General features: G+C 40.6%; 1 protein-coding gene across 7 annotated transcripts in view; it reads right to left on the bottom strand.

Moving 5' to 3' along the window:
* Positions 1–3,142: 3,142 nt before the first annotated feature.
* Positions 3,143–12,900, bottom strand: part of DAZAP1 (DAZ associated protein 1) — a 35,276-nt gene continuing 25,518 nt past the window's right edge. For 4 of the 7 annotated variants that reach the window (XM_037885409.2, XM_037885410.2, XM_043536109.1 and 1 more), the window contains 5 exons: positions 12,499–12,652; positions 10,827–10,856; positions 10,184–10,324; positions 9,006–9,188; positions 3,143–4,142 (listed from right to left, as the gene is read on the bottom strand). In XM_037885409.2, coding sequence (XP_037741337.1) covers positions 3,970–4,142; positions 9,006–9,188; positions 10,184–10,324; positions 10,827–10,856; positions 12,499–12,652 — 681 coding nt within the window. In that variant the 3' untranslated portion in view covers positions 3,143–3,969. Of the gene's footprint in view, positions 4,143–6,589; positions 6,680–9,005; positions 9,189–10,183; positions 10,325–10,826; positions 10,857–12,498; positions 12,653–12,900 lie in introns of all 7 variants that reach the window. The other 3 variants (XM_037885412.2, XM_043536110.1, XM_037885411.2) reach the window with 2 other exon arrangements.

Below are 12,900 nucleotides of genomic sequence, written 5' to 3'. Positions count from 1 at the left end.
CTTGAGTAACTGGGTCATTAGAGGTGCATTCAGCATAGTTTTAAATTCAAACTTTGACATTTAAAAAACTAAAGAGCTACTTCTGCACCATCTCCCCACCGTACGCCGGCAGCGGAAAGCGAGCAGATTGCTGGCCACAATGCAGTTTTTGCTTTAAGCTTTGCGGTTCCTCTTCTGCCAGTGCCTGCCTTGCTGCTGAGGTGGCATTTGTGACACTAACACAACAGGAGCACAGTGCCACTGCAAGATCTGCTTTCTCTCCCCATTTAACAGTGATTGGACAATACAAACACAAGCTGTTTAACATCCAGAGGCCATGCTTTAGCACTGAGAATCAGTGTAAATTAACCCACTATAGAAACTAATTTACCAGCCCCAAGAACAGCCAGAAATTGCACAGGAACCTGCTTCACATGGTCACTCCAGTTTTTCCTTTTGCAAAACTGGGGGTTCAGCAGAAGGTGCAGAGGGGGCTACAACCACCATTCTTCTCTGGAGAGGGCACAAATCGGGGTTAACCTCTCTATGCATTATCTATTCAACTAGGAGAGTCTCTGTTCACTCTGCATCTATCCTACCATTTAAAATCCCAGTTTAGCTTTTTTCTGCTTGCCTCACCCATTTAAAAAAAAGAAAAAAGCTAACTCTACCCCAGAATTATCAACGCTCGACTAAGTGCCAGGCCTGGAGTTAGCAGAAGCTAGTGGACTCTTGATTCAGAGCCTAGGAGTATCAGAGGTGAACAATTGTGGCTGGAGAACAAGCAGCAGTGGTTGGGTGCAAGAAGCAGAAAGGCTGAGTGTTCAAACAATGCAAAGACAATCCAGAATTTAGCTTCATTTTTTTTTTTTTTTTTTTTTTTAAGAGTTATGGTCAAGTTGAGTTATGGTCAAGTGACTTTTAAAGATGCGATCAGAGGGCAGTGCTAGCATCCAAATTAAACACAGACACACACAAGGGCTTAGTTTGATTTCCTTGAACTGTCTCCTCCCTACGTAAGTGTCACAGAGTTTGTTATATTTGTACTGAGATTACAAGCATCACTCTCATACAGCAGGTAGCAGCAGAGATGTGAAATGCTGCAAGTGGAATTTTCCAGCATTAATAGAACCACATTAACTTGTGTTCGGACGCTTGCACCTAATTCACCCAGTCTCTAAAATTCTGACCCACAGCCTTCCCCAGATGTGCCAGTTGTCTCTGCAGTACAAATGGTGACAACGCTAAAAACAAGTTGGAACTAGACATGCAAAGACAAGGGACCCAGCCCCGGCTTCGCAATCTACACAATCAGCAGACAAAAGATGGAAGGTTGAAGGACATCAAGTAGCAACAGAGCCGTGCTGGTGCTGCAAGGTTAGTTCTGTGTTTTAACACTAAGATTTACAGGCCAAATAAAGTGTTTACAGGACTTAGCAGAGGCACTGAAAATTCAGGTTGGAGGGAGCTCCTCAGAACAGGAGGCTGCATGGAAGAAAGAAAAAGCAAGATGGGGCTGTTTAGTTACTTGCAGAGAGGTAGGTAGAAGCCAAGTTATGGAGGGGTTTGAAGGTAAGAACAAGGAGCTTAAATGTGACACAGAGGTTCAGGGGAAGCCAGTGAATGGGTTTGGAGAGGATCTGGGCATAGTGGGAGTGGCTGATGTAGGAGTAGATTTGTGGTATATTTTGGACGTGTTGATGAAGTGTCACGCAAGCCTACAAGTTCAAACTAGTTTAGTTTGCACTCTGAACCAAATATGAACCCAGCTCTGTGAAGGTGATAACACAGTTCATTAGCTCCCTAAGACCTGCCCCTGAAGCACTTTCTTGAATAAAGCAGCTAGCTCACATTGCAATTTGCAACCAATTGGAGTTTAATCCTCTATCACTGCTCAAACCAGCACAAAGCTGATTCCAGAGGAATTATGCAGTGAAGGATTTTTTCATAGATCAGATCCTTGATATGGGGAGGTAACACTACCTGGACTTGTATGAGGACACATGGGAAATTAAAAGGATACTCCAGAGAACAGTGCAATATATATATTGCCACTGCTTTTATATATATATTTTATATATAACTGAATGCCAAATCTCAGAGGAGTTAGTCGCACCCTCTTCTTTGAGATGGATATATTCTTCTGTTAGACATTTATGTACTTTGACCTCACCTCTTAAATTGAGAGCTTGAATATGTTTACATGCTACATTTAGGATTTAAGATTACTTTGCAGCCTGTTAATCTTGAAACTTAACCCATCTTTAATTCTAGACTAAAGCAGATCACTGATTTAACGTGCTAGTGCTCCGTAATGCATCAATTCCTGCTTATAGTCATGCACATGTAAGAGACAGAAGAGGGTTTTGGAGACTCATAATGGTACATTGAGTCTTTCAACTGTAGATTACCAGTTCAACTCGAGATCAGTCTGGTATGGACCTAAAGCTACTGACAGGTTTCAGAGTAGCAGCCATGTTAGTCTGTATTCGCAAAAAGAAAAGGAGTACTTGTGGCACCTTAGAGACTAACCAATTTATTTGAGCATAAGCTTTCGTGAGCTACAGGTCACTTCATCGGATTGTTAAACCCTGGATTTGTGCTGGAAATGGCCCACCTTGATTATCATACACATTGTAAGGAGAGTGATCACTTTAGATAAGCTATTACCAGCAGGAGAGTGGGGTGGGGAGAGAAAACCTTTTGAAGTGATAAACACCCATTTTTTCCATGGTCTGTGTGTATAAAACATCCTCACTGCATTTTCCACTTTATGCATCCGATGAAGTGAGCTGTAGCTCACGAAAGCTTATGCTCAAATAAATTTATTAGTCTCTAAGGTGCCACAAGTACTCCTTTTCTTAAAGCTACTGAGGTTCTTCAGTAGCCTATGAAATTAATTGAATGGTCTCAGTCCAGATCCTACATCAATCCAATCATATCACTTGTATTAAGGGCTAAAAGGGCATGAAGAGCGCATTATGCTTTCACTTCTAGGCAGTACCTAAAGATCCTGGTTGAGGCACAGGGCAAAAAGTGTGGGTAAGGGTGCACTGACGCTCTACCCACAAGGATTTCTTTTCCAGGGCTGTCAATATGGCAACTTTCATGAGAACCCAATTCACATGGAAAAATTTGTAAGAAAAAAAAAATGGAGACAGGCTTATGTTTCTAATCCAAATGTACTTCTCTTTATTCAAACCAGGGGTAATCACTGGTTAGTGCAAAATGCACCTAAACCTTTTGCCTGAGGGAAATCTACATCTTAACAAGGCCTCCGTTAACCCCTAATGAAATCCACAGAGGATTTTAAAGAGTTTGAAGCACAGATCTAAATGCTGTACTTCATAAGTGACTCTGTGCATCAACAAGTCTGCACCTGCATTGTTACCAGTTCTATACTGTCAGGTAACAAAAGCAAAATACACTCAGTAGATTTCTTCTTCTAACTCCCAGAGTTTCTGGACCAACTGCCCCACCACTATGTTTGAAGTAAAGGGGTTGAAACTGACCATCACTTCCAACATTGCTAACGGAAACCCTGTTTTAAATTAAAAAATAAGCCAGCATACATAGTAGAAAATTTCTCTTAAAAATTTCACAATCTGTAAATGTATATATTTTTCTTTAAACATAAAAGTTTACAATATACGGTAAAACAAAGGCTCAGGAAAAATAATTTCAAAAAAAGAAACCTGAAGTTTTGAATTAAAGCTGAAGACATTTTTAAAACCCTGTAGTTTGAACCAGTGACATTTTCTTTATTTGTGCTGATGGGTTAGAGAAAGGAATATATTTAAAACCTGCAGTCCAAACACCCACAGCGTTGCCTTCAAAAGCCATCCCCTCTCCCATTCCCCTCCCCCAATGTTGTTAGATTTTTCCTCCATCAAGTATGTGATTGTCACAAGTTCAGAAGTCTGGGATTCCCGGCTTCAGCTGCTACCAGATATCCCACTGTGGACAGGATTCCCTGATTGCCAGCATGTGCTAGCGTCTGTAGGGGTGAAATCCTTGCACATTATGGTTCTGTCCTCGTCCAAAACCACTTCCTCCTGCAGGTGGGCCACTTGATGGTGGCACTGAGGGGCCTCCATAGGAGGGGGGCTGCTGGCTAGGGTCGGAGAAACCTTGTCCAAAACCACTCAAGTCTTGTCCATAACCTGGGAAGAAGAGGAAAAGTCTGCAGTAAGCTTCTATTACTGTCCACAAGCTCAAAGATAGAGGCGCAGCACCAACTGAAAACTGATGCCACACATACCAATGCACAGCCCTATGAACACACAGTGATGTGCTGATCTAACACCCAGATGATAGTTGCTTTTACATTTGACCAAGTTATTTGGATTTACATTTAGAAAATACAGGTAATGATAAAAGGCAGAGAGGAGGGGGGACTGAATGCCTAATTGGAGATAGTGCTTTTCACTCCCTATCAAATCTTACCCAGGCTGGTGGTGACCAAAATGTCATGCTACTGCTGTTCAGAGGCTTATGTAAAGTGGGTTGGTAGTATCTATTAGTCCATAATGGATAAGTGTTCATATTAGCAAAACTAGCATTCTGTCAGTTTCAGCAGAGGTAGAGAAAATTAATGGGGAAACATCTGTCTGAAAAGCTGATAGAAACATCAGCTATAGTAACTAACTGAAAGGAGTTAGTGAAAGATTGTGATTTTCAGTTTATTTTGTGTTCAGACAATTTTAGTTTCCTGTGTATAGTCAAGTTTTCCTTTGCTGAAAAGAACCCTATAAGATAATCCTAGGAAACTGCTTTAAAAAGGAGTTTTAAATACTAGGCTCTGAATGTATTGTTTTTAAGATGATGGTTGCATCAGAAACTGGAATTTTCTGAAATTGTGAATTAAAAAACCCAAGTTGACAGTGTCCCTTTCAAAGGACGTGGTGATTGGACTCCCATAAACTTCCATCAAATCCACAGGCCAGAATCAGGAAGCTTGTTATTGCTTCTACTGCCCACATTATGTGGTTAAAAAGGGACTTCAGCTAATTGCCATCTAGATCCAACACCCTACCCTGCCGTTAACTCGTTGCACAGAACCAGCTTAAATAAGCAAATGGTGTGGCAAGTTTCTTCTCAAAAGACAGCTCAAAAGAATAGCAAAAGCCATTTTATCATCAGCTTCCCACATAACTTAAGCAGGCAGACTATATTTCCAATGTAGCAAAAACACAGAAGCAACAGATAAATAGTTATATTGGAATAGCCATCCCTTCTGTGTATCCTTGCTATTCATACTAACACAACCATTGAGTTAGTCTAAACTGTTTCACCAGACTTACTCATTTTAAAACTAAAAGTGAGCTGTCCCTCCGTGAACTTTATGCTCATTTATTCTGTAAATCAGTATCTTTCTGACTGTGTAACAACTAGCTTCCTTTCTCTGAAGAGATCATAAAGGTAACTACGGAATCAGGAGACTTCTACCTCCTACCAAATCTTCCTCCAGCCTTGTCAATGAGATTGTAACCTCCATTCTGCAACATAATCTGGAGCAGAGGTCAGAGATTTTGGAGCAACAGGTTTAGAGTAAGCAGGATGACAGAGGAGACAGAGACCACCTTTCAATTTGGAGGAAAAAACTAAATTCCTGAAAGGCAAACGGATGTGTATTAACAGTAACTTACTATAAGAAGTTAAGAAATCTAACAGAATCTTTCTAGTGATTAAAATACAACTGTCAGTCACTACAATGGCATCAATGTGAAATTCCACTATGCAAGATAGCCCTGTTAAGAATCCTGTAATTACTCAGTGGATCTCTGTGAGTCAAATTTTTTTCTGCACAGGGTTAAAGCAGGTTTAACTCTGCTAATCCAAAGCAACAGTCTCTTGGCATCTCTTCAGTATTTCAATTTCAAGCTCTGCCTGTCTCACAGGACTTACTACCACTAATGAACCCAACAGTACTACCATGGGCTTCCCCGTTTGAAGATTTCTCAAGCTGCTAATTCAGCCATTTTTGACACAAAGATCAGTAGGCAATCTTAAACGCATTAATTTAATGCCAAGGGTTGGGGTTCGGAGTGAAGATAATCACGTTACTCTCAGCAGCACTGTGGCTTGCAGTGAAGAGTTAAGAAAACCAGAGCTCTGCTGGTTTGTTGGCCACAAAGGAATCCAGCAGTCAAACCAACAGCTGTTTTTTTTGGGGGGCACTGTTCTCTCCTCTAGCGAACTATCCCACCATTGGTCTGCACTGTCACTTCCAAAAGTGACACACAGCTGATTCACTGCTCCCGAGTGACCTGGATTCTAAGTCAGTTGTGTCAACAGTAGCAGGGGATATTGACTCTGTTGCTTAGGGTAACTAAATACAATTTGGTTACACAAGACAATTTATGTCTTGCCAATGCAAGATCTTGGGAAAGCGAACAGCAGCGCAGCCATATTCCAACGACGCGTTTTTACTTATGCCAACTAACAGATATTTAAACTAGATTATCCTTGAACTGTAAAAAGCAAACATTTCCAAGCCACCATACTTATCTCACCCACCCTCAAAGAGAAGAGACCCTGCAAGAAACAAAAGTTAATTTCCCAATTGCAGATAAAGTAAGAGCATTGGTTGTAAATAGGCTCCACCTACCTAGGATATATCACTGCTCAGCCTGACCATAAGAGTGTAAACAAAGTATTGGCGCGTAGCCTGAAGGGTCTTGAGAATAGGTACCCAGCCCTAGTAAGAAATGAGGAGACCAGGGTGACTAACCCCAAGACAGCCCTGTACAGAGATATAATTATTTTTTTTTTGGGGGGTGAGGGAGACACACCCTTGTTAGAGTTTAATTTACTAGAGTGTTTACATTTATCTCAGCTGTAAACATAGCAGCATTTATGATGCTGTGAAGCCAGGATTAATCTGTAAATGCCAAAATGATTAAATACTTTGATGCCTCTTTAAAGTCTATAAACTCTATGCATTTAAGTGAAAACATGAAAAACTTGTTAACTGCCTTTTGTATACCAATGCTGCTAGCTGAATTGCAAATGACACATGAAGTTCAAAAGATCTTAAAGAGGTTAAAAAGATCTTAAACATAGCTTTATAAACATGAAGAGGTTATTGACTTGGGTGGTAATACACTAAGTTGAACACTTCTAATGCTGTGTACATATACTGTGAGAGTGCAGTCTTGCACAGAAGTAGTTTGCTTTCTGGCATGAATTTTGGGGTGAGAGAGATTAATCCCACTAATGCATTTAACAACATTATCTAACCCTCTTCCTCCTCCCAAAAAATCCATTAACCCCTAAGGACTAACTATAACCAGCATTTCAGATACTCGCTGGGGGGAAAAATGTCTCCAAGATTTATACAAGATGCAGCTGGTACTACATATTCCTTACACCAGACACCCCAACTATCCCTCACAACATTGTTTTGAAAGTCAGGCAATTAAACTGAGTGGTGAGGTTTTTTAAATGATAATTGGAGGTTACTACATAAAAGTCTTGCAACAGGAACTTTAGAGCAGAATTCCCTGTATGGAAAGTTTATATATAATCAATTACGCCTTTGCTGTTTGGATCCATTTTAATTATTGGTATTAAAAGACTTGGCTACCAAGTCTGAGACAAGATAAATTTGTATGCATCAGTTTTGATTCTAATCAGTAAAAGTTTCCCCTCATATGTAACAAAGGCACGTTTCCGACAAGACAAGAAAATCTTCCACCTGAAGTCAAATTGGGGGAATTTTCGATCCCAGCTACTGTGTCTGTGACATAAGCTTAAAAACATCTCTAACTAAACCCATCATAACTAACACCCTCACCTTATGCATGTCAAGAACAACTGAAAAGCTGATCTCCTATCGGAAGTCTTATACTTCAGATTATATGGACTACAGAAAATCCTTTCAAAGAGCTTTATGGAGCAGATATTTCGTAATGAACAGCTTCTGCAGGTATTTTATATGGGACTAGTAAGGCATGCACAAACACAGGGGAAAAGTGGTTAAAATGCAGGGACAGAGTGGACATTCTTGATTCTTGGGCTCACCTTGTGTAGTATGCTGCCTTCAGAAATTACCAATGGCCAGCGATCAAGAAGAAGGCACAGCCACCCAGCTAATTGGGCAATGCTGCTCATGGAAGGCTTGGGTGCAAGGGTAAAATGAAAGAACTCCTTCCTGATCTCTACAAATAGTCATCTTTCAGCCAGTAGCACGAGACTTTGACTTCCCATATTTTGTCTTACTGTAGCTTACCTATTAAATCATTCTTTATCACCTACTTGCAGCAATGAGTTCCAGAGACTGATAAAGTTTTCCCTAGTAAGTATCCACTTTTGTTTTAAATTAGATGCATCAATTTCAACAAGTCTTATCAAACAGGGTCCAAAGGGGCATGCAGGTCAGATTTCGCTATACCCTTTATTGTTTTTTGTCTCAGTCAATTCCCATTACTCTAGAGTAATTAGATACTACTTTTAAGTATCATTATTCTCTATGCTGAGCCCACCCTCTTATGCAAGCCCCATCACTCAACCATTTTCAGTGCCCTTTTCACTGTGCTTTGGTTCAATTCTAGTGCATCTTCCTTGAGGTGAGATTACCAGAATTCCCTTTGGCTGCTACTGTGTTAACCAAAGACATTTCAACAGAAAAGGAAGCAAACTACTGAGCACCTGGCAGTGTGAAATTGTTAGTTGAACAAAAAAGGGTTTAAACTTGAGCATTTGGGGGAATGCCAGTGGTGACTTAGCCTACCACCGCACAGATCTCCAGAGAGCCAGTTATTTAGTGATTCAGGAAATGGGCAATACTTCAGGCTGGGTAGGAAGGAAACAATACTGTGATATCAGAGTACTGCATGTTTTGGGGGGCCCTTGAGAGCCAGTAGCTGGCATTCCCACCATTAGTACAAAGGCTGTCAGCACTAATACACTGCTCCTGGAAACTGTGACTTTTCACCAAAACATTATGAATAAAAGGAAAGCAGAACCTTGGGGCTGAGGGGAAAGGTTGCCGCTCTGAGTGTATTTTATATGCAGTTACTTACCAAACTGGCTATAAGGGAATTCTGGCTGAGCAGTTGGGGGTTTGCTCATGTCCTGAGTTGCCTGAGATGGTGGTGGTGGCGGTGGGAAAGCTAGTGGTGTTGCCCCAGGAGTGGCAGGTGGAGGGGGTACTCCAGGAGGGGCAAACTGGTCAGGTGGAGGAGGTGGAGCACCATATCCAAAACCTGATAAATAAGAGGCAGAGCATAAAATCTGTGACATGTTACGAGGCCAAAAGCACTTGGACTTTTCACTTGGCTTCAGAGTAATTTAACATATTGTTGTAAACCCTTTGTAAGGTGTCTACAGAAAAGAGATTATTACTTGTTGCCTGCAGCTGAAGTAAAGGGATTGATTTAACCATCTCTTGACAGTCATCCTATCCACAACTAAAGTCATTTAAGAGATGTGAAATCTTACACCTGTTACACAGACTGCATGTGCTTAACAGCAATTGAACCATCTTACCTAGCAAATAATAGCTGAAGAGGTAGCCACAGGTACCAAAAGGTGTATTGGGGGAGCAGGGAAAGGCATGGTGAGACACCCCTCAAAAAAGCCTTTCATCCATCCAAATAAGGAAGTTGCCAAAAGCTACAGGCTGAAAAATCCTGGACAGGCTGCTTCCCCAAAGCACAAGAATCGGAACTAACAGGTGCATAATGGCTGTTCAAGAAACTTTGGATAATTAAGGGCATCTTTGTGCCAGTTTTAACCCAATTGTGCATAGGAATTTTAAAGGAATGTAAAGGAGTTAGGTGCCCAAATCCCATTTAAATTCAATGAGAGTAGGGTGCCTAATTTCTTAGGCTAGAATTTTCAAGGGAGCCTGTGTCTCTAGTCTTCAACATGTAGTATTACTATGTCAAATACCTCAGTTCTAGAAAAGAGAGGTCAAAAGTAAAAGTCCTCAGTCAAAACCGAAAAACTGAGAGGTTACGGTATTACTGAGTATTACTAATATGATCAAGATTGATGGATTCAAAGAAACAGGATCTGAAAATATACTGATTTCTAGTTACAGTACAGAAATATTTGAGTGGATCCACAGGTGGATCAAATGTGAATGACTCCACTGAATTTACAGAAAGGCACGAAATAAAGACAAACAGAAGTGACTAAAACCCGTTCTTATGTTCAATGGCACATCATTGGTTCGAGACTCACAGAGGACACTTACTAAATGGTGGAGGGGTGCCATAGCCCTGTGGGAACCCTTGTGGAGGTGGGAATCCTCCAGGAGGCGTAGAAACTATGTATGAGGTAAAAGGTGGTGGAGGAGGCGGGGCTCCTCTTCCTGGAGGAGGCGGTCCATACCCACCTAGAAAATCCAGTACAGAGTTGTGAGAACAAGCGGCGCCTTCATCTAAACTCAGCAACAGCAACTTTTTAATACAAAGTCAAAAATTACCCCAAACAGAACAAAGAAGTTGTTACTGTAACTGGGAACCAAACTCTGGGAAACTCTCCCCCATCTATGGATATGAACGTTGGGAAATGCTGAGAACCCTGACTGTAAATAACTCTACACTTCTCTTCTTCGTATTTAATTTCTTGATGGCCAATATCAATTTAATTGCATTATCAGCAAAAGGGTGTATTCCAATTCCCAACACTGAATAGTTAAGAGCAGAACAGTTCCCCCACTCCATATTTTTTCCAATACAAACTCAAAAGTTAGTTTCAAAACTGGCCTAGAAGCACTGTACTTGAGAAATTTACAGCCACCATCAATTCTCATTGAAAAGCAATTTACATTTGCACTACCAGTTGGCCTTTTCTACAGTTTACACTAAACAATGAAACTTTTGTTCCCCACTTACCAATTGCCTGTCCAGCTGGTACCCACATTCCTAAAACAATGAAACAGAATGATAGTTTATCCACTTATATATTGAAACTGTTCTATTAAAAATGGCATATAATGCAATTGTGAAAAAAGCAGTGTTTTACATTGATTAAAGAGCTAATGCAAGAAGTGTCCAGGAGTCTCAAAACTCAAATTACACTCAGTGTTCAAACTGAGAGCATATTCTAGTGTTAAAAATAATTCCATAACATTGTTTAAAAAGACTAAGGATTACAAAGGTGAAGCTATAGATACAAGGTGTTTCAAATATAATGCTGATAAGAGTTATCATTCAGCTATTTCAAGTGTTTTAGACTCATGGAACCTCATTTTATATTTGCTGCAGTGTGAAGGTAGAAAGTTTAACTTATTTAACAGTTCTTCATTTAATCCCTCCCACAGACGGATATAATGATACCTTTCCCTGTAAATAACCAAGATGAAAGTGATCTAGTTTCTCAATCTGAGTTTGCAGATTAGCAAAACCATGCAGACTGTCAAAGCCTCAGCTGCAGCTTTCAAGTAAATAAGCACCATGGGGAAATGGTAAGCTATCCTATGGGGGCATAATGGACAAGGTGACGCCAGCCCCTATCTCCATGGTAATAATTTCTCATATCTGAGAAAGGCAGGTTATATATTCGTTAGATGTGACTCAATTATAGAATCATAGAATATCAGGGTTGGAAGGGACCTCAGGAGGTCATCTAGTCCAACCCCCTGCTCAAAGCAGGACCAATCCCCAACTAAATCATCCACCAATTATGCCACCTCATTTCTTCATATGGCATGAAAACATTCTTTAGATGAATTCAACAGGTTTATTCCGTCTCCAAAATCTTATTGGTTTTTTTTTTTTATGGCATTCAAAACTAAAACAAGCATCTGCTCCTTCCAGCCCTAAAGGGCTCAAGGTAAATCAAGAAAATTATAAGCATTAAGTGCTCCCCTGCATCACCACTAACAATTAACCCCAGAGCTGGTTGTTACTTTTCCAGGCTACACTAAGTAATGAAATACAAAGACACAAGATAGCCTGTTTTTCCTTCATATTTCACGTGTAGTTTCTCTTGAAACTCATTTCAGATTTCATCTTTGAAAATCTGTGTTCCATAAATATTTTTAATCCAGATCCCATGCCACCCACATTCCCACAGCTGCAGAATCATGGAATTCTCCCTGACTTCTCCCCACTACTAGGTAAAAAGAACATGCTGATTTGGTACTCCTGCTCCCCACACTTAAACAGAATGGATGAAGCACCAATCACAGTACTGATCCCCACTTAATCAGGCTGGGGGATGTTGAGGAAACAGAACTTGTGCTGGCAAGACCCACTGATTTCTGCAGCATGTAACAAAAATCATTCTGAAAAAAATAAACTAAGGAAAAACCCAAGCAGAACTGGGGAAAACAGATGCACAGTACTTTAGTTCTCTACTGTATTACATCACTGCATAGATGGTTTCACTCCACTTGGAAGTATCTGTATCACTAATGAGATGATGTTACCTTTTGAAAGAATAATGCAAGTTAAATGTGGTCAGTAACAAAACCATGGCTAGTGAAAGACACTGCCAGTTTTAAGGAAGACAGGAATCACACCTTTGACTCTGGGTCTCTGAAACCCCCAAAAGAAAATTTACCTTGAGGGCTGTATCCTTGTTGCCAGGTAGGAGGGGGCTGACCTGCCCAGCCATTGGCAGCACTTGGCATGATCCGGCTTCCCCACTGGCTGGCACCTGGTGGCCCTGGAGTTTGGCTTTTGCTATCACGAGGTTCTGCACGTTTTACCTCCACCTAAACAAATAGATTAGCCATTTAGGAGATGATGTAGGTTAGTTCACCCCCCTTCCCTTCACACACACCCTTAATTACACTTAAGACTACACTTAGCACCTTATGACTTATGTCTAAATACTTAATTATAAAACTAATTAGGCCAGTAATTAAAAAATGTTTCTCAGGTACAATAGATGCGATAGTAAGACATTACAAGTCCTATATCAACATATATTTAAAGCAAAACATGTCCTACAAACAATTTC

Source organism: Chelonia mydas, chromosome 25 (assembly GCF_015237465.2).
Source record: "Chelonia mydas isolate rCheMyd1 chromosome 25, rCheMyd1.pri.v2, whole genome shotgun sequence".
Classification (NCBI taxonomy): Eukaryota; Metazoa; Chordata; order Testudines; family Cheloniidae; genus Chelonia; species Chelonia mydas.
The sequence above is the reverse complement of the archived record's forward strand: the minus strand, read 5'-3'. Positions and strand labels throughout refer to the sequence as shown.